The following is a 22,818-nucleotide window of genomic DNA, read 5'->3' as shown; positions in this document are numbered from 1 at the left end:
CTCTCACCCTAGCCGGTTTACTCAGTGGATAAAGCTTCAGCCTGCAATCTGAAAGGTCGCAGGTTCAATTCCTGTCAAGGGCACATGTCCGGATTGTGGGCTTGATCCCCAGTGGGACTTGCAGGAAGCAGCCAATCCATGATTCTCTCTCACCATAGGTGTTTTTCTCTCCTCCTCCTCCTCCTCCTCCTCCTCCTCCTCCTCCTCCTCCTCCTTCTTCTTCTTCTTCTTCTTCTTCTTCTTCTTCTCCTTCCTTCCTTCCTTCCTTCCTTCCTTCCTTCCTTCCTTCCTTCCTTCCTTCCTCTCTGAAATCAATAAAAATAATATATTAAAACACACACACACACACCTCAGACTCTAAATTCAGACAGCAGAGCTGAGTCCTGACATTCCTAATTTCTAGTTGTGTGACCTTGAAAAAATGATTCAACTTCTCTTTGTTTGCTCCTCTATAAAAAAAAATTTAAAAAAAAGGATATTCCCTGTATTACCTCATGAGGTTGGTGTGAGGATTGAATGAAACATCTATCTAAAGTCTAGGCCCTGGCACCAGACAAATACTAGAGAGCCACTATTTGTTATAATTTCCATTATTATTCCTTTTAGCTCAGTTTACCTCATCAAGTGAAATTTAATAGACCTGTAGTATGTTCAGAAATGTATGCAAACTTGTAACTTAAAACATTGTCCATTTATCACCTTACAGTTCTATTATACAAGTCACAAGTCTCAACAAAAGTCATTGCATTCTCTGCTTTTAGATGTCACAAGGCTGAAATCAAGATATCAGCCAGACTGGATCTTTAATCTGGAGGTTCTGAGGAAGACTTTTCTTTTGAGCTCATTCAGGTTGTTGGACAAAATTCCGTACCTTGCAGTTTTGTAATTCTGTACCCTGAAAAATCTCTGCTACATACAGGAATATATAGTATTCACAGGTTCCCCCATATTGAAAAAGGAGGGGATTATACAAGGGCAAGAGTCATTTGAGGTCGTCCTAAGAATTCTACTTACCATACTCTCCAATTGAAATGGAATCAAGTAAACATCCATTTATTACGCCTTATAAAAGCTTTATAAAATGTTTTTACTTTATAATAATTGTCCTATGCTAAATTATAGTCATCTGTGTACATGTTCTTTATATTTTAGTTTATTGGAAGCAGGAACTATATCTTATTCATCCTTGTATATATCCCTAGCTACTACTCGTGTATGTGCCCACTGAATGTTGGTTGAATCTAAGTTAGTGCAAACTACTGTAATGGGATCATCATTGCTTTGCATGATCTGTCCTGCTCTTGTTCTATCCTACTTGGCCAATTATGTCTGAGCATTGATGAGAGAATAGATCCCATGTGTTTGATGCATTATTGAAAACAGCAATAAAAACTAGTGATTGGAAATCAAGTTGCAGTTGGGGTTTGGCAAAAACAATTTTGTTGAAGACTGGAGGAATGCTTCTATAACATCCAAAAGCACTTTCTAGGGATTGTTTTTTTCTCACTGGTTTTATATTTGTGTGTTTTAAGGGAAATTTTAATTTTAGCTTTGTTTACACTTGACACAACAGAGCAATGATTTGTTAAAACCATTTGGTGTCCAGGAACTCTTTCTAAAGTTTCCTTTGAACTGAAACTCATGTCTGAAAATATGGGCAATAGTAATATCTATGAGGTGGCTGATTTCTGGGAAACCCACTCCCTGAGAGCTTTGGGTTCCCACTCAAATTCTGTTAACTGTTTGCCTTGACAACTCACATTCTGGGTCTAAGTTTCCTCATTCTTAAAATAGAAAGTTGGAATATATAAGATAAATTTATTTTTAGATTTAAAATTCTACGCTTAAAATCTTTTATTAAATAATATAAAAAGAATATAAAAACTAAGTACAGTTCAAAGTACTGTACTTATCTTTTTTCCCATTAATATATTGATTAATTGTAGAGTAAAGCACTTCCTAAGGAAATGGTTGACATATAACCTATTTTTTGAGATGGCTTTTTATGATTATATATACATTTCAAGTCTATGAAATAGACTAAATAATCCTTATATTTACAGGTGAGAAAACTGAGGTTCATATACCATTTTAAGTAGAAGATTTATCTATAAATCTGTGACACATAACAAGTATTTAGTAAGTAATTGTTGATTTGTAGACCATGGATGTATAGATGGCCAGATGAACGGGTAGATGGTCAACCTTTCTTGCCATTTCACTCTCTTAAATTCCCCAAGGATATGTGTTTTTTCATTTAATTTTTCAGGAATATTGAATATTGGAATATTGTTTCAGCTTTGTTTAGATTACAAACCTACTATTCATTTGTTTTCAAAGGTGCTAAGACTGTAAACTTACCTCCTGGAGTATTACTGACTACAACCGAAAAAGGATTTTTATTATGGTTGAAAGTGCCTTCTTTGGAACATATGCAGTATTTATAGGGCTGCTTGGAATAAGCCAACTGAAAGATTTAGTGATAATAATCTCCATATTTCTTCTAAAATTGATTTCCGGCTTCGATGAACTTGGAAAGAGTCCTGGGACATCAAATAAATAAAGATCATAACATGAAATGAATCTTCAGAATATGTTCATAAATTTACATTTTAAACATGAACAGAAAAGATATATCTTTGCCTATTATTAAGGTGATACTTTAATGAAAAATTTTCATTTGCATGAAATAAACCTTTTTGGCTTCAGATGAAAGGATTTTATGGTAGCGACAATGGTTTTGTGAGTTAAATGATCCCAACATCATCAGGAATGAATCACAAGTGCCCACCATATGAATTACAGCACCATGCATCTTAAAAAGGTATTTCTGGGGAAAGCATTCTTCCCATCTGCAACAATCAGATTCTGCTTTGAAGTCTTGCTAGCGAGCCTCCCAGGGCATGAGACAGCCACATGCTACCCGGACTCCTCTCTCAACTTGAGTTTGACTGCATTTTCCTAAAGAATAGCAGGGTAACTTAATGACAGAGGGCTTTAGAGAGGAAAATAGCTACAGTTTTGCAGTTAGACTTCACAGTACGTGCATTTTGTCAGTGATCCTTTCTGGACGTAACTATAGAAAATATGCCAGTGGATGCGCAAAATAAACTTTCAAGTTCACATGGGACAGAAATCTGTGACTCCTTTGATCCTACTATATTAAATCTGCAACGAAGTCTCCACAAACATTTCAGACCCAAATGAGACTAACCTGTTTAAAAAAAAAAAAATGTGTACATTGTTATTGAGGCTTTTAGCCCTATCAGAAAGTTTCAAAAATTATATAAATCAACAGCATTAGGTGTCAGCATTTTAAAAGAGACTGTATCTAGTGCCTTCACTCCTCTACCTCTGCTGAACGGCAGTGCAGGGGTGAGACTCCCTGCTCTCATTTTTGTCGTTGGTTATTTTTTACTTGAAGCTTTTCCACAACAAACTCAGAAAATATTGGTTAAAAAAAAAAACAAATCACAAGTAGTGAATGGGAGACTGGCATAAGCAAAGTTAGGATATTTCTGCGCAGAGATTAAGATTTGTCTAGCCCTGGCCTGTTTGCTCAGTGGTTAGAGCGTTGGCCTTAGGAAGTGTCTCAGGTTCAATTCCCCGTCGTCAAAAGCATGTGCCTTAGTTGCAAGTTCCCCAGCCCCAGTGGGAAAACATGCAGGAGGCAACCAATCCGTCTGTCTCTCTCACAGCAATGTGTCTCCCTCTCCCTCTCCCTCTCCTTCCCTTCCACTCTCTAGAAACAATGGAAAAATTATCCTCGGGTAAGGACTTAAAAGTAAAAAATAAAAGAATTGTCTAACCAATCACATTGTCTGTTCTTTATTAACCAAAGGAATAATCGACCAGGTACCTTTCTTTGGGACTTGGCTTTGGGGAGTTGACTCTAACCTCTCATCTATTACAGAATGGCAAAATCGCTATGGTAATTAATTTTATGTTTAAGAGGGACTTCTGTCCCGCCTGGAGCAGGATTCTCTCAGTTTTGGCATCTATGGAGAGTTCCAATACACTATTTGCCATTTCATAACAGAAATAGACTTTTTCAGAGTATAATTTCCCTGAGCTTCTATAATGTTTTAGTTATCCACAACTGGCATTGCTAAACATAGAATTGTAAGCCTATATAATTTTCATCACCAATATCACCCCAATAAATTTAATTTTAAAAAGCAGTTATTTAGAGTAAATCCCATTCTATGTAATAAAAGGCTAATATGCAAATAGACCGAATGGCAGAACAACTGAACAACCTTTTACTATGACACATGCTGACCACCAGGGGGCATGCATGGAACATGGCAGGAGTCAGCAGCAGGCAGCAGAGCACAGAACATGGTGGGCATTGGCCGTGGTGGGGTGGTGGAGCAGGTGAGTGAGGGCAGCAGACCAAGGCAGGGCACCGGTCGCTGTCATTGGGATGAGTCTCTGATAGTTACTAAAAATTCTTTGCTCCCATGAGCCACAGTCCCACCCAGTGTTTGCACCCACTGCCAAGTGCCAACCCTGCTCACACCCACTGCCAACACCTGGCACCCATCCCAATTGTTTGGTGCTATCAGTGGGTGAGAGCAGCAGCTGCCAGCCTCGATTACCCCTGAGGGCTTCTCCACCTCCCCCTGCTCCTGAGGGGAGATCTGGACAGCAGCAGCCACTTGCACCCACTGCTGGCCCCAATCTCTCTGCGCCATCAGCAGGTGCAAGCTGGGCTGGCACTGTCAGCATGTGGAAGTGGCAGTGTGGGAGTGGGTTTTAGGCAGACGGGGGACAGGGGCCGCAGCAGGAGGGGCTGGGCAGGGGCACAGATGATGGTTCGAGACCCACCCATATGCCCACAGCAGCATTGCGGCCCTCAGTTACCTAGTTGTAATGTAAGAAAATAGGTAATAGTAAATACTATTTTTGAGTGCTTAAAAAAAGAATGAAGTTTATAAAGTTTTAACTGCAGTTTGTTCCCTTTTTGCCTATATGTGCTTTACTCTTTATGTCAATCTCATACTTTGGTTTAAAAAAAAAAAAGTGAGCAATAATATATAGAACAGGCCTCTTTCCATTCTGAAATAATACAGTAGAATCAGGCAAGTGCTAGTATGTAGTGGCATTATTACTCATTTCAATCATACAGAGGATATTATTTGCAATCTTATACAGTATGTAAAATCAGAAAATCTAGAAAAAACTTAAGTACCTCAAAATAGAGAATTGGTTGGTATATTAGTACATCTCAAATGATATTGTACAGGGCATGAAAAATGTCTCACCCTATATTGGTATTTGTAAATGTAAATTTAAAAAATTACAATATGATCCTGTTTTATTTTTTAAATAAGTAAAAATATGCATAAAATACTACAAAAGTGGAATTGGCTACTTCCACTACAGATTTATCATTTTATATATAAATTATTTTATTGTATTACTATTTTTAGTTCTTATTTAAGTAATATACAATATATAGTATATAACAACATATATTTATTATATGTTATATGTTACACTATTTTTTCTATTATATTTTCTAAATTTTCCAAAATGCACATGTGCTAATTTTGGTTTTTAAAATAGCTGTTTTTAAATGAAATTAACATAAGCTAGGGTTGCTTCCTTTCATTATCACTCTTCTCTGGGAACAATTTGAGAAACATTATGGAGAAGTGTTTGAGGTGTGCTATTTCGAAGAATGAATCTCTTTGTGTCTTAGTTATTAAATACTTATGTAAAGTTACTCTTTGAGGCTTCTTAGATCAACCTTTCATTTCAAACAATTTTTTTGAATGACTAAAAATGCTGACACAATATGACTTCTTAGGCAGAAGCAAGTCCTCATGGACCATCAGGAATTAAAGCTGAAAATTGTTAAACTACTACCATATTTACAACTTATTTCATATTCCTTTTAGTAACAAGCATATTAAACTTGCTTCTAGTAAATCAATAAAACTGAACAGGAGATTTTTAACTAAAAATGCCTTTTCAATTCCCTTTCCTTCTCATTCTTTTTTAAATTTACCTTTATTATTGAATGTCTTAGAGATATTCCGTCTGTTGTTTTTTTCATTGACCCCCTCAACCCTGCTCCCTCATTTCTCCCAGGCCTTCACCACACCATTGTCTGTGTCCATGGGCTATGCATGTATGAATATAAGTTTCCCAGTTAATCTTTCTCCACCCTTCCCCCAAGCCCACCTTACCTCTGAAATTCCTCAGTCTGTTCCATGGTTCTGTGTCTCTGGATCTATTTTGTTCATCGGTTTATTTTGCTCATTAGATTCCAGATATGAGTGAGATCATGTGATATTTAGCTTTCTTTGACTGGCTTATTTCACTTAGCATAACACTCTTCAGGTCCATCTATACTGTTCCAAATGGTAAGAGTTCCTTCTTTTCTACAGCCACAGGGTATTCCATTGTGTAAATGTACCACAGTTTTGTTATTTTTTTATCCACTCATCCACTGATGGGCACTTTGGCTTTTTCTAGATATCAGCTATTGTAAATAGCACTGATATGAACATAGTGGTGCATATATTCTTTCTGATTGGTGTATTGGGTTTCTTAAGATATATTCCTAGAAATGGGATCACTGGGTCAAATGGGAGTTCCATTTTTAATATTTTGAAGAAACTCCATACTGTTTTCCACAGTGGCTGCACCAGTCTGCATTCCCAGCCACATCCTCACCAACACTTGTCTTCATTTATTGATTTGTTGATGGTAGCCATTCTGACATGTGGGAGGGGATGCCTCATTGTCATTCTAATATGTATCTCTAAGATGCTTAGTGACTTGGAGCATGTTTTCATATGTCTCTTGGTCTTCTGTATGCCCACTTTGGAAAAGTGTCTATTTAGGTCCTTTGCCCATTCTTTAATTGGAGTGTTTGTCTTCCTTTTGTGAGTTGTACGAGTTTCTTATAAATTTCATTCCATTCACTCACCTGAGCCTATTCATCTTACCCCAGGCATTCAGGCTCCTCCTTAAGTGATATATCTACCTCCCAAAAGAAATTCAGAAACTAAAAGTATGCATGGACTCAATAATCTAGTTCCATTCCTATATCCAGTGATTGCTTGGACCTAAGATATCATGTTTACAAACATGTTTTCTCACTTGATCACTTCTTTTTCATCAGCCTTCACACTGAGGGTGCTCCAGTGTTATTAAGGAAAGCATTTTATGCTATGGACTCTGTTACAGATTTTCAACTGTGCAAATTAAGCTTGTTGTGACAAATACAATGAACTATTGTGCTTTTTTGTGGCGCTAGAAGTAAAAACTATTAAATGAAACTTGAAATTATGGCTATTGAAATTTAACGAAAACACTCACACACACTACACATACACACACACACACACACACACACACACACACACACACACACCACTGAAACTTTTATGTCACGTGTTCTGAAAAAATAATACCTTGAGATTGGTAGCCATATTTGGCTTTTCTAATCATATGCACATACATACAGCAGTAATGGACACTCTAGAACTCAGGCTACTAAAAATTATTTTTTACTTCTTTAAGCGGAAGAGAGCACACAAATCTTATAGAAGTTTCATTTCTTAATTTCATGTGAATGTTTTGTGCAAGCTTAACTCAGAGTTCAGCTGCCTCTATCTTTGGCTCTAGAGATCACATGGGTAACATGTGAATGGAAATAAACCCTGAAGGTAAAAGAAAGGGGAATTTGGATAGAGATCAAACGTTAGCTTCATTCCATTCTTTTCTTCCACTTTTTTTTTACTATCCCATCTAAATTTGGTATTTTATGGGATGTTTTTGAATCCTAAAGGAAAGAGTGAACTTAAGTAAGATTTGGGATTTCCTCTCTCCATTTTTCTTTATATCCATGTGATTTGATCTGCTCAGTCATAACTTAGATCTTTGAATTTGCAATGATCTAAGGATCCTTCAGTAAGAAAGATATGGTGTACTCCCTTGATTCATTATTATATATTCTTAAGTTATCACTGTAGCCTGGGTTAGCTTATAGGAAATGTTGTCCAGAATGTTTATCAATATGATTAGTAGAAATGTTTGCTTACAAGTATTATGAGTATTGTTTGCTTTTTTAATCTTCTAGAGTGGAACTAATTACTAGAGGCTATTAACCTTGACTTGGGCCAAGAACATTTCTAAGCTTTAAGGATCAGAACTTTGCATTACACATTTTCCAAAAGCTTACTGTTCTTTTTATAGAAATCAGACAAGAAAGTGGAGTGGAGTGTAGTCAATCTCATTCCTAAGTGGCTTGTGGAAAAGGTTCTTATTGGGATCAAAATGGCATCCATAGGAAATGAAAAATGTTGCAATATTTTACCTCATTTTATATCAATTTTAGAATAATTTTTCCAACTATTTAGAAACATAGGATAATTATAAAGTGACTGTTTTGACTTCATCAAAATAATAGCTAATACAATCAACACATTGCACTGTTTCAAGGTATAGGAAAATGAACTCATCTTGTCCATGGTTAGCCAGATTCAAGTGCCAAATTAGAACTGAAATACTGAACAGTTCTCGCTTATTGGATGGATAGCTCTATGCATTCCAAAGCTTAAGAATGGTATTATTTAACTGTTACAAGATGGAAGCAGCGTAGTTGGGTTCGGTGGGGTTTCATTATTTGACAATTTTATAGACTTTTTTTTAGTTCTCCAAACTCTATTATGAGAATCTTATTTCTTTCAAACAAAAGACCTCAAGACTTAAGAGAAGATCAGAGCCTTGAAAATAGAAAGATATAAGATATAATCAGCCCGTCCAGCATAGCTCAGTCCTTGAGTGTTGACCTGTGAACCAGAAGGTCACGGTTCGACTCCCGGTCAGGGGATATACCCAGGTTGCGGGCTCAATCCATCAGTGTGGGGTGTGCAGGAGATACCCAACCAATGATTTCCTCTCATCATTGATGTCTCTCTCTCCCACTTCTCTGAAATCAATAAAAATATTTTTAAATAAAATAAAATATAGCCTAATAGAACATCTTAGATTGAACAATATAATCATTGAAATTACTATAAATGAAAATATCAGTAAAAGTGTTAGACAGCAGTTCAGACACATCTGGAGAGAAAGTCTGGATGATATATCTGAATCAAAACTACACATAATGCTGGACAGAAAGTCACAGAAAATGTGAAGTAAAAGTTAAAGGACCTTGAGGATATAATGACAATGATCAGGCATGTCTAATAATAGTTCCAAAATAAGATAATGGAAATAATTAAAACTTTATTCCAATGAATTTGAACACAAATAACAAGCCACAAATTTCTAGAAAAATATAATTTAGGAAAATGTTGTAATCTTAGTACTCCTAAAATCCCTAAAGAAATTTTATCAATAGTTAAAAATCTTTCTCAAAAAAGAATACAAAACTCAAAAAGTTTTGAAGAAGATTCCTACACAATATTCTAGGACCATATAATGGAAGTAGAGGGTCTCAACCATATTAAAAGTCAATATGAACAATACAAGAATGGAAAATAATAGATTAATACTATATTCATGGACATAGGAGCGGGGGGGGGGGGGGGGAAGCATTAGTGAAACAAATCTGTCTGATAATACATCACAACCAAACATTTTAATCCATAAATTCAACCTGGGTTAATATGAGAAATAATAATACCACTCGCAACCCTATAGAATCCTATCCAATAAAGAGGGAATATACTAATTGACCATCACTCCATCATAAAGATGGCTGCACCCACAGCTGAGAACAAGTTCCCTTAAGGAGCCTTAATGAGCAATCAGCAGGGACCTGAGGCTATGCCCTCACCCGCCCCGTGGGGCTTGACAGGTGACCTCAGGCTGCTGTTCCCACCCTGCAGGGCTTGACAAGGTACCTCAGGCCATGCCTCCCCTCCCCTGTGTCAGGCTGGGGGACCTCAGGCCACGCCCTCCACCAGTGGGGCTTGATGGGGACCTCAGGCTGTACCTCCTGCTTTGGCACCAGGCCAGGGAACTCAGGCCGCGCCCTCTGCCCAGTGGGGTTTGACAGGGGACCTGAGGCTGCACCCCCCTCCTGATACCTGGCTGGGGAACCTCAGGACATATCCCCCACCCAGCGGGCTTGACAATGGATCTCAGGCCATGTCCCCCACCTTGTGGGGCTTTACGGGGGACCTCAAGACATGCCTCCTGCCCCATCTGGGGGACCTGAGGCTACGCCCCTGCCTGGTGGAGCTTGTCAAGGGTGGGACTGGCCAGGTCTGGATCTAGCCCAATGGAGGGGGAGGAGCAGGGTTGGATATCACATGATTTGGGGGCACATGTGGGTGGGCGGGGACTTGACTCTGGGTCCCCCTTTTAATGTGCACGAATTTCATGCACCGGGCCACTAGTTACTGGAGAAAAACCATCTTTTTGTACAGAAATAAAATATTTAAAATAAAATATTCAAAGTAGAAATAGAAAAGTCCCTCCTTATACTTAATGAGAACACAGTCACATGTCATTATTCATCGACCCATTTAGCAAATCACACCAAATGTTATGAAGGATGTGTCTAAACTGGAAATCATATACATGCTGCTTCAGAGAGGGGATTGGTTGAAGCCCTTTGGAAATAATCTGGTATTATTTATCATATTTTAAGCCATACAATTTGACTCCACTATTTCACATGTGCACAGAAGACTTGTATAAGAGTGTGTGTGGAGACATTCTTTGTATAACAAAACACTAGGATTAGTAATAATAGAAAACTCAAATATCTGTCAACAGGAGAATGGGTAAATAAATTTTTCTATACTCATAAAATGGCCTTCTAGATAGCAAAGAATTATACCTTTAAGTATCAGCAGAGATGAGCTTTAAAAAAATGTTGTGTGAGCCGAGACCGGTTTGGCTCAATGGATAGAGCGTCAGCTTGGGGACTGAAGAGACTAGGGTTCGATTCCGGTCAAGGGCAGGTACCTTGGTTGCGGGCATATCCCCAGTAGGGGGTGTGCAAGAGGCAGCTGATCGATGACTCTCTCTCATCGATGTTTCTGACTCTCTATCTCTCTCCCTTCCTCTCTGTACAAAATCAATAAAATATATATTTTTTAAAAAAATTGTTGTGTGAAAAGAGCAAATTTTAAAAGTATAAAGCCAGTTTTATAAAGTTAAAAAACAAGCAGATTAAACAAAGGAAAGCAATTGTAAACACAAACTCAGGATCCTGATTTCAGTGAAGAGTAGGAGGGATGTCATTATAGAGAGGCACACAGGGGCATCAAAATTACTGCTAACAATATGATTCTTAAATTGGGAGGTTTTGACCAATGTTTGTCATATAATTATACTTTATTACTATATAGATGCTATTTTTGGCATGTATTGACTATTTCAGAATAAAAGAATGTCTATAAAAATCTAATATGATAGTAATTTGGGGTGATACGTAGAAAACTTCCTTTATAATAAAGATAAAGATAGATGATGGAGAAAGGAATCAAATATCAAGCAAATGGCATTATTTACCATATTAATATTGGCTATATACTGATTTTTTTCATCCAGGTACTTCTAGACTGTGTTTTTCATGTACTGTGCCATGGTGAGAGGCATAGTGACCTGTACAAATTTTGGCTGTGATACTTCTTAGCTGTTAGGATCTTAAGTTTTGGTTCCCGTGCTTGTAAATAGAGATAATACTACTACTTAATTTATCAAGTTATTGTAAGTATCAACTGAGCTAGCACATGGACAGTGCTGAGAACGGACATGTACAGAGTAAATGCTCAATTAATATTAGATTCTAATAGACATCCCCTTTTGATTTACTACTTTGAAATTTTTTCTTTATATTATGGTAGGCTTTGGTCACTTGACGAAGCAATTGATGACATTGGCTAACGGACATGTGGTGTTGGCTCTAGAAGGAGGACATGATCTCACAGCCATCTGCGATGCATCAGAAGCCTGTGTAAATGCCCTTCTAGGAAATGAGGTAAAAAACAAAAAACACAAAACTAAACTAAACTAAAAGCACAAAAGAGCAGGGGTCAAAGACCAGGAATGCATGCACTCATATTTTTAAGTGTTTTTTTTTTGTGTGTGTGTATGTGTTTTTTAATCCCAAGTACTCAGAAAGCACAATGTTTCTCTTACAATTCTAAGAAAGAAGGTAAGTCTTAGGTAAGAGAAGTTTATCTATTCTCATGTGATATGCAACAACTTTTGCCCAGTTATAGAATTCATTTGTATCCCCATCAATCAAGTTACTGGCAGAAATCAATAAATAAGATAACTCTTGGGAGAAGGGTTATCTTATTTATTTATAACCCTTTGTTTAGGGTTATCAATAAATAAGAAAAGAGAAATGCTTTGTATACTTGACCCAACTCATGAACATTGAAACACTGAAAAAGAAATAACTCACTCAAAGAAAATTTCTCTTGACATTTTCAATATGATTATATGGGGGGAAAGGGTTTTAAAAATGTTTTAGCTTTATTAAGGTATAATGGGAAAATCTGTATTTATTTTAGAGTATACAATGTGGTAATTTGATATATGTATACAATGTGAAATGGTTTCTGCCATTAAGTTAATTTAACACATTATCTCATATGGTTACATTTTGTTTTGGGGGGGATTTTTGGTAAGAATGCTTTTAAGTTCTACTCTCTTGGCAAATTTCAGTTTTACAATACAGTATTATCAACTCTAGTCACCATGTTACATTAGATCAAGCATGTCAAACTCACGGCCCGGGGGCTGCATGTCTTGTTTATTTGGCCAGTGTTAACCTTTGAATTTGACATGCTTGTATTAGATCCTTAAACCTTATTCACTGTATAACTAAATGTTTAAAACCATTTTTACATACCTCTTCCTATCTTTACCTACCACCACCACCACAACACCCCTGTTGCTACCCACCTCTCCCACCCCTGGTGACCATTATTCTACTCTTTGTTTCTATGAGTTTGACTAATTTTCTTTTTTTTACTTTTTGGTTTCACATAAGTGACACTATGAGGTATATTCACTTAGAATGATGCCTTCAAAATGTTGCAAATAACAAGATTTAATCTATGTTGTTGCAAATCATGAGATTTCCTTTTTTAAGAATAAATAATATTCATATATATATATATATATATATATATATCTACATATCTATATGTCTATTTTCTTTATCCCTTCATCTGCCAATAGACACTTACGTTGTTTCCATACCTTGACTATATGAATAATGCTGCAATAAACATGGAGTACAGATAGATCTTCAAAATAGTTATTTTATTTCCTTTAGATATTACCCAGCAGTGGGATTGCTGAGTCATATGGTAGTTCTATTTTTAATTTTTTTAAGACCCTTCTATTGCTGGATGGTCAATCAATTGTTGAAAGTGGGGTATTAAAGTCCCCTACTAATATTAATTTTTTTTTCTGTTTCTCTCTTTAGATATGCTTTATAATATTTGCTTTATAAATTTAGATTCTCCTATGTTGGGCATATAAATATTTATAATGGTTACATTATCTTGATGAATTGACCACTTAATCATTATTTATTAACTTTTTTGTCTCTAATTATAGTTTTTGGCTTAGAGTTCCATTTTTTTCTGGTATACCTAACTCTACTTTCCATTGGCATGGAATTTTCTGTGCCTTCACTCTCAGTCTGTGTGTCCTTAAAACTGAAGTGATTTTCTTGTAGGCAGCATATAGTTAGGTCTTATTTGTTTTATCCATTCAGCCACTCTATGTCTTTTGATTGTAGGAGTTAATCCATTTGCATTTAAAGTAGTTGTTGATATATATGGGCTTACTATTGCCATCTTGCAGTTTTCTAGCTGTTTTGTAGTTTCCTATTTCCTCTCTTGGTAAATTGATGATTTTCCATATTGGTATGTTTGATTTCGTTTTCTTTATATTTTGCTTAAATACTGTCAGTTTTTGCTTTGTGGTTATTATGATACTTGCATAAAATATTTTATAGTTATAATAGTGTTTCTAAAGCTGATATAATCTTAACATTTAATGTGTATAAAAACTCTACATTTTTTCACTACTCTCCTTCAATTTATGTATTCAAAGTAAAAAATTAAATATTTTATATTGTGTATTCATTATTAAGTTTTAGTTATTTTAATACTTTTATATCTTAAGTTTACACTAGAGTGAAAAGTTATTTACCTACCACAATTACAGTATTAGAGTATTCTGAATGTAATTATATATTTATCTTTACCAGTGAGATTTATATTTTTCTAAGTTTTCACATTGTTAGTTACCGTCCTTTCATTTTAACTTGAAGAATTCCCAATAGCATTTATTTTAAGGCCAAATTAATGGAGATGAATTCTTCAGCTTTTGTTTGTCTACAAAACTATTTTTAAGGACAACTTTACTAGGTAGAGTATTCTTGGTTGCCAGTTTTTCCCCACCTCACTTTAAATATATCATCCTACTTCTTACTGGTATGCAAATTTCTGCTGAAAAAGTCACTCATAATCTTAATGAGTTTCTCTTACATATAGCAAGTTGCTTTTCTTTTGCTGTCTTAAAGATCCTCTCTTTATCTTTAACTTTTGACGATTTAATTATAATGTGCCTTGATGCGACTCTGTAGGTTCACCTTAATTGGTAATTTTGGGGTTTCCTGGATTGAATGTCTGTTTCATTTCCCAAATCAGGATAGTTTTCTATCATTATTTCTTCAAATAAGCTTTCAGGCTCTTCATTTTCTATTCTCCTTTTTTGACCCCTAGACTGTATATGCTGGTCTGCTATGTGGTGTCCTATAAATCTTTTAAACCATCTTTACTGATTTTCATGTTTTGTGTGTGTGTTTTCTTTTTGTTACTCTGATTTGATGATTTTTACTGCCCAATGCCCAGTACATTTATTCTTTCTCCCATTTGGTCTAGTTTACTGTTAAATTCCTCTGTTGAATGTTTCAGTTGTTATATTCTCCAGCTCTCTTATTTCTGTTTGATACCTTTTAATATTTTCTACCTCTTGTGTTAAATTCTCTGTTTATGCGTTGTTCTCCTGACCTCAGTGATCATTTTTATGACTGATATTTGAATACTCTGGGGTAAATCAGTTATCTTCATTTCATTAATTTTGGAGGATTTGTCTTATTTTACTTGGAATATAGTCCCTTGGGTTTTTGTTTGTTTGTTTTTCATTTTTCTTGACTCTTTTTGTTGGTTTGTGCACTTTGGCTACAACAGCCACTTTTCCCAGTCTTGTGTAAAAGATGAATATCATCAATCATCTCAGTGCAAGCTCCTATTTACCACTCAACCCTTTGTGATTGTCCAAGCTACAGTCTTTATTAGTGGCTCCCAGTAGCTGAGTATATGCCAAGAGCTGTCAGTGTCCTTAAGGCGAGAATTACAGCCAGCCCCTGGGTGTAGTCTGACTACAAGCTGGACTCTCTCGATAAAGAAACTGTAAGATGGGCATTTTTGCCTGTTCCTTCTGCACTGTGCCTGGGTGTATAGCCCATGGGGGTGGGGAAGTATGTCTGTGCTGGTTTTAAAATTTCTTTGTTTGCCGTAGTCTTGTGAGACTCATAAGTGCATGCTGTGATATTTGACTATCAGAGCTAAGTTATATGAGGTCCCATCCTTTGGGTAACAGCCATAAAAGTTGGGGTGCTAGATATGTGAGCATACTCATTCCAGATAGATATTGCCGACTTGGTTTTATTGTTGAAGTAAACCAGAAAGAGGTGTTATGAGTTCTTTTAGGCTCTGGGGGAAGTCACGGTCAGCACCTTTAAGTGTGCTAATTAGAAGCCAGACTCCTCAGGCATCAGCTTGTAAAGTGTGTACTTCCCTTTCAAGGGAAAGACTAGGAAATGGGTTGCTTTGCTTGCTCCCTCTGCACTGAGCTCTTGGGGGATAGTCATGGCAAGTGCTCACACACCTGTTCAGAACTGTTTGTTCGCTAAAGGCCTGTGGGGACTCATGGACATGAACTTTTGTAGCCAGATATTTTGAGAGACCATTCTTGGGTAGAAACTTAACATATAGTAAGCTAGATGTATGTTCCAAACCCTTCTCTCCTCAGGAAAAAACTAGAAGTTTGGGGCTCCCTTCCAAATGTATGGTGCTGTCTCAAGGATTTGTTTATGGTGAAAGTATGTCTCAGCCTTTGCTACCTTTTTGATGTGGGTATTTTCTCATTCATTAGGTATGCTCAGTATGTAGGAGTTACTCAGCAGCTACATTCTGGATTCTCTCAGAGGGAATTGCTTTATTTATCACTGGATAGTCGGTGCATCTGTGGGAAGAGGAAAATTCAGGAGCTCACCATGTCACTATCTTGGTCTGGAGTCTTTAAAATATTGATAAACATGTTTTGTCACCATTTATGAGTTCTCTAGGCTAAGAGATATTATTTTCATCTTACAAATGTTAATAATGAGTCAAAAAGATTTAAAAAATTCATTCAACAACATGCAACTAGAGTTCATTAGATTCAAGATATTAATTTAACTCTATATTGCCAAAGGCCATTTTTTTCTCTCACAACACATACATATTTTCCTGACTAATCAGCAGACTTCACATCAAATTATCATGCGGTTCACTTCTAGATCACAGCAAGCTTTTGGACCAATTAATTGCAATTCTACAAATATTTCAGTTTGTATATATCATTAATTATTAATTCATTTATTTTTATAGTGAATGTATAGAGATATTATGACTGTTTATATATTTTACTTTTTCATGAACTTGAAATGCTACAGTTTAATGAAATCAACATATACACAGTCATTTTAAAAATCTATGATTCATAATGCTTTTTCACAGCTAATGCTTTGGTCTATCTTATTTGATAAAAAGCTAATAGGCACATCAACCAAATGGCAGAACTTCCGGTCACTATGATGCACACTGACCACCAGGGCGCAGATGCTCAATGCGGGGGCAGATGCTCTGGTGGTCAGTGCGCTCCTACAGAGGGAGCCAGAAGCCCTGAGCTGGGCTCATGGCTGGTGAGTGGAGCAGTAGTAGCGGGAGCCTTTCCTGCCTCTGCAACAGTGCTAACGATGTCCCACTGACAACAGGCCCGTTCCCCAGGGGCTGTAGACTCCCACAGGGCTCCTGGACTGCAAGAGAGTACAGGCTGGACTGAGGGACCACCCTCCCCCCCAAGTGCAGGAATTTCATGTACTGGGCCTCTAGTACTATTTATAAAGGAAAGCCTGTTTTATGCACACTGAACATACATGTTTTATTGTCATCATTATCTTATAGAGTTTTGACATGATTATTTTGCCATATTTATTGAAGAGAATATGTACATTTTAAATTTGAAAGAAAATATGAGAGGAAAAACTTGAGTGCTATTCAAGTATTTACTCTGTGTATAATTTTAGACAGCTCAATAACCCAAAGGATGTAACTACCTAATGATTTGTTTTGTTATTAGTGAACTGATATTTCAGATCACACATAATTCAAGCTGTCTAAGGTTTTCTAAATATTATAGTCTTTCTAAAATTCCCATAAACAAATAATGTCAAACAGAGTATTAGGTGTTTTTGGTGCCAGTTCAGAGGTGCAAAAAAGAAATGCTACTTCTACTTATCAGTTAATGTTTGCCTACCAGATGATATATTTTACATTCTCAAATTACTTATTTGACTTTAAATACAGAAACATTTTAAGAAAGCCAACTTGTTTTAATACTTGCATTAAAAAGGCTTAAGCCAGATGTGCAGAAAATCTAACTGAAGGTTGTGGATTATGACTCCACAGATGATTGACCTGCCCAGAAGGAAATGTTACCAACTTGCAAAAGCCAACTATTTTGCCTACTATATTAAAGGAAATTATCGATTTCACTGGCTATCTTTGAGCACAATGCTCTTGTAATCTTTGTACTTTTCCTGTGGTCTCTTTCTTTTAGAAATGGCTGTTTCAGAACACATTCAAGTCAGTTGTGTGGTGTTCTTAATTTATCTCCGTTTACTAAAAAGCAAGTTGGATATGTTTTACCTCTCCCTTTTGTGTATGCTCTTCTGACTGGGATCTCTGTTGTCGTTTTGTTATATGACCTAATCTTATAGATCAAGTAGACTATTTTTATAGAACAATTAGTGACATTAGAAAGATGTCACCTGATTTAAAGTTTGAAACCTATGCCTTTTCTCTACATTTTTAGAAAGACCAGGCTTGAGATAGAGGAAGGGATAAAAGTGTCATTGGCCATGTGAGATATAGATGCTAAAAATTCCAGTGTGTGATAATTGAAATGATTATTAGCAAAATGAACTGTTGAATCAACTTTAATTATCTGTAAGTCTTACAGTAAATTTGACTTAGTTATTATAATATTCTAAATACCATCTTTCCCCTTTTTATTGACTATCTTCAATTACTTAAACACAATAAAATATTTGTTCATAATGCACTAAAAAAAGATAGATTTAAAGAATTTATGTCTTTCTATATTATTTTTCCTATTGAGATTTCTTAGGGATATAAACAAGACTATAGATTTCCAACAAGTTGTTTAATAACAGATGAATTTGGAATATTGAACTTAGAGAAGTAAATTTTGGTGTTTTAACTCTGTCAGTATACAGAATAACAAAACTTAAGAGAAATATAATTTTTTAATGAAAAATGGAAGAAAAATACATATGTGTTGTATATTATAATTCATTTGAAAAAAAAAGGAAATGAAAATATAATATTTGAAATAACTTAAGGAACAAAGAGTTATTCTCACTTTCATTGACAATATAATTTATAATCCAAGGCCTGGTTTTCTGCATTTCTATTTTCTAGTTCAAAGGTCATCATGACCAACAGCCATGCCTACATTGAAGTTTTAAATTTCATTCCTTTGGAAAAATAATATATAAGGCATATTACACTTTTAAAAAGTATATGCATGTAGTTTTTACAGTAGTTTTACTTGGTAAGCTCTACATAAGAAAACAAAAATGGTTGTCGTTCAGATACCAATTATGCAATTTCAAATCCTAACTTTACTTCAAACTCTCTTTTCAAGTGATTAATAGGGCAATTATAACTTATTATCTGGGATTTCACTTTCACAAGTAACAAAATGTAGTAAAGCTTGAGCCTAAAACATTGGCAGAACCTACTTTGGCTTCTCAACACTGAACATGCAATTGAACTCAAATTAGGAAGGTCAAGAAGGGCCTTTTTGAGGGACTCTGCACTTTGTCAGATGTATTTATTCATGTGCAGAGGATTAAAATGCATAAACATTTTGCCAGTTTTTTAAATGCTATTTCTTTTCCTTGTTGTTCTTGGCCAGGCCATGTCAATACAGCAAAATGCTGCTTCATATGGCTTATTATTAGCAGAATAATATGAATTACATAACCCAAAGGAATTGTAAAATCTTCGCTCTGCATCTCAGCGTAGATACATAGATGGGTACCAAAAAACACTTTATTTTTTAAACATTAAGTTATCTGAGTGCTGCATTCAAAATAGGCATTTCATATTTTAAGTATTTTATCATGAAAGTGATCTAGTTAACAAAACATCTTTTAACTATTCTTTTAAGAAATATGCACAAGGTTAGTCAAAATAATATACTGTTGGATTAAAATTAATTTGAGCATGGTACAGGAAATTCCAAAGGGCAACTGATTTTGAAGACATACCTGAAGTCATTTTTTCCCTTTTTCTTGACAAAGTTCAGAACTTAGATTTATCAGTCCAACCAGTGTGTGATAAATATTTTTGAACTTCTTCAATGAAGCACTTAAAAACACCAGCTTGGAGTTTGCAAGAAATTGAAGTAACTACACAAATGAGAAGACTCATTAGGTTGCTTGGTATGGCTTCAAAGATACTAATGTGAATAGTCACATCTTTTTCAAAATTAGTTACAGAAAAATCTGTAGGGTTCTCAAAAGAAACTGATTTTGGTAATCTGCATTTGTGCTGGCTGGCAAACAATGCCACAGTTGCTTTAGGCCAAATTTGCCTACTGTTCTGCAAAGCCAATTAGTGACACCCTGGGTTGCTTCCTCTGGGTGGGGGGAAAAAAAGCTTTTTCAAGAAGTGAGAAAAGCTTAAGCATTTGGCATTCCTATTGAATTTGAAAGGAAAACATTGAAAAACTTAAGGTATCTAAAAAGAGAAGACATATTATAGGTAAGAGCCTTGTGTAGTAAGTTAAGAACATAACCATTAAAAATCCTCCTAACAAAAGAATAAAATAAAAAACCACTTGTCAAAACAGAATAAATGACAGTTTTAAGCTTGTTAGAGGAAAAAAAAAATTCAAATTCCCATAAAGAGAAACTGTTGAGATGAGTCCAAAGCCTCTAGTACTGAAGGTTCAGTAAATATTTGAATCTATAGCATATTTTCTCTTTATCTCCCCCATTCTTTATAAGTAAGGTTGGCCTCTAGATCCTTTCCTTCCTTCCTTCCTTCCTTCCTTCCTTCCTTCCTTCCTTCCTTCCTTCCTTCCTTCCTTCCTTCCTTCTTTCCTCTCTTCTTCTCTTCCTCTCTTCCTCTCTTCCTCTCTTCCTCTCTCTCCCCTCACCCCTCTATCTCCTCTCTCCTTTTCTTTTTAATAACTGCTCTCTCCTGTTGAGTAGGCTCAGCTGCTTTCATTTGACTTGGATTTCAGCAACAGTGGCTAAACTTAGTGATTGTGTATGCTGATAATCTTTCCAAGATGACTTTTTGCTCCAAAGCTGCTGAAAAAGTCTGTGGAATTGACTCTAGTAAGTTTTGACAACCACCCTCGAAGTGAACTCTTAAGATGTTGTCCAAGTTGCTCATCAGGGGTTTGTTTTCATTAGAGTTCGGATGGGGAAGTAGTGTTACCGTCTTTTTCATCCTTTAGATTATATATGGCTGGCTCCATTGGGGAATTGGTGTGAATCTGGGAAAGTTTACAAGCTCCTATTTTGGAGCTTGTAGTTCATGAGTAGAGGAAGGGGAACTTAATACAGGGAAATGTGTGATAAACCAAAATCACACATGAAGATCATTCCATGATCTTCTCTTAGAATGTGAAACCTATCCACACTCTGAAGGGAATGCATAAATACTTTAAAGAGAATAAAAATATTTTGAAAGTATTATTTGAAGATACTTTCCATTGCAGAAATGGCTTACGATGTTGCATTTTCTTATATTCAACAAGGTTTATGAGAAGCAGAGCCAAAGTAACTAGTTTTTTTGTTTGTTTGTTTATGTGTCTTAGCAAATGCTAAATGAAGTAGAAATTACCTGGATAATTACAATTCCATTAGGCAGATCGTCTGTACTGTTTGTCTTTAGGATTTTCAGAAGGTGTTAAAAGGAATGTGGCTGGAAACCTGGAACCTTCATAGAGTTCTGGTTACCAACAAAAGCAAGGAAACATTTCTTTTCAATGATGGAGCAAACATGTTATGACATTCATTCATCTGTACATTCATTCAGTAGCCTTTTATTGGGCATCTGTTTTGTGCTAATACAAATAAAAATAAAAGAAATATTAACAAAGTACTTTGGAAATGTATGACCCTTTGTTTTTAGCTATGTTTGTATAGAAGAATATTTTAATAGAGAAAGTAACATTTGATCTTGAATTAAAATGAGATTTTGACAAGCTAATCTACAAGAAAGGATATATCTGTTGTAATGGGAAGGCATAGATTAAGACTTCTTGAAATAGTGGATGGCTCCTTTTTGGATTTGTTTGGTTTTTTTTTTGGCAGAAGAAAGGCTGCTGTAAGTGTAATAGAAATAAACAATGAGGCTGGATAAGTGGAATTGAATATCGTAAGGAATTAGAATTTCTGTGGAAAATATAGATGCATTAAACAAATGACTCCCGTGCTTCGGGGTACTACAATAACCAAATAATGTTTGATTTGGGAGATGGCAGAATCTCATAGGAGAAAACAAAAATGTATTATGGAAATAATCACTAGGAATAGTTTGCCCCAGATTATCAGTGAACAAAATTATACCCTTTCAGTGATATGCTGGATCTGGCTCTTAATAGCTTGTGAGAGCTAATTTTGTGTATCATTACTCAAATTCTGTGTATTAGCTGCTCAAATTTGAGTTAAGTGACATCACATTGTAGCCTGAAATAGGCCATGGTGGGAATATTTGCACCACAGAAATCAGCAAATACTACAAATTACAGCTATTTTTAAATAGCCAGCTGTTAAACATTTATCAGCACATCACTGCTACATGATGTGAATGAAACAGCTCTTCTTAGCACAAAAATCAACATTTGGAAAAGAGAATATAGTACAAATCTTTTTACTAAACAAAAATTTAAGGAAAAACAGTTTTAAAACATGCAAATTAGTAGATTAGAAAAGCAGAAAATTAAAAAAGCAAATGAGGACAAGAAAACCAAGGATCAAAGAAAATGAAACATGAGGACTTAACCAAGTTTGGGTATCAACTTTAAACTTATTTGTAGAAATAGGGACAAGGAAGCAAGATTTTGGCATATAAAATGAATTAGCATTCCTTATACCAATTAATGTCAGAACTATGGACATTATGTTAGGAAACTATGCATAGAGCATTGAGCAAATTTCCTTTCAATGTTATTTTTTTAAAATATTTTTTATTGATTTTTGTACAGAGAGGAAGGGAGAGAGATAGAGAGTTAGAAACATCGATGAGAGAGAATCATCGATCAGCTGCCTCTTGCACACCCCCTACTGGGGATATGCCTGCAACCAAGGTACATGCCCTTGACCGGAATCGAACCCGGGACCCTTCAGTCCCCAAGCCGACGCTCTATCCATTGAGCCAAACCGGTCTCGGCCTTTCAATGTTATTGAAACTATATATATATATATATATATAT

The 22,818-nt window shown here is 35.8% G+C and overlaps 1 protein-coding gene across 1 annotated transcript in view; it reads left to right on the top strand.

Annotated features, from left to right (window-relative positions):
• The window catches only part of HDAC9 (histone deacetylase 9), an 817,093-nt gene that overhangs the window by 744,001 nt on the left and 50,274 nt on the right, over positions 1-22,818 (top strand). The window contains exon 24 of the mRNA XM_036429233.2: positions 11,829-11,962. Coding sequence (XP_036285126.2) covers positions 11,829-11,962 — 134 coding nt within the window. The remainder of the gene's footprint in view (positions 1-11,828; positions 11,963-22,818) is intronic.

Source organism: Pipistrellus kuhlii, unplaced genomic scaffold (assembly GCF_014108245.1).
Source record: "Pipistrellus kuhlii isolate mPipKuh1 unplaced genomic scaffold, mPipKuh1.p scaffold_m20_p_10, whole genome shotgun sequence".
Taxonomy (NCBI): Eukaryota; Metazoa; Chordata; class Mammalia; order Chiroptera; family Vespertilionidae; genus Pipistrellus; species Pipistrellus kuhlii.
This window is presented reverse-complemented; position numbering and strand designations above follow the sequence as displayed.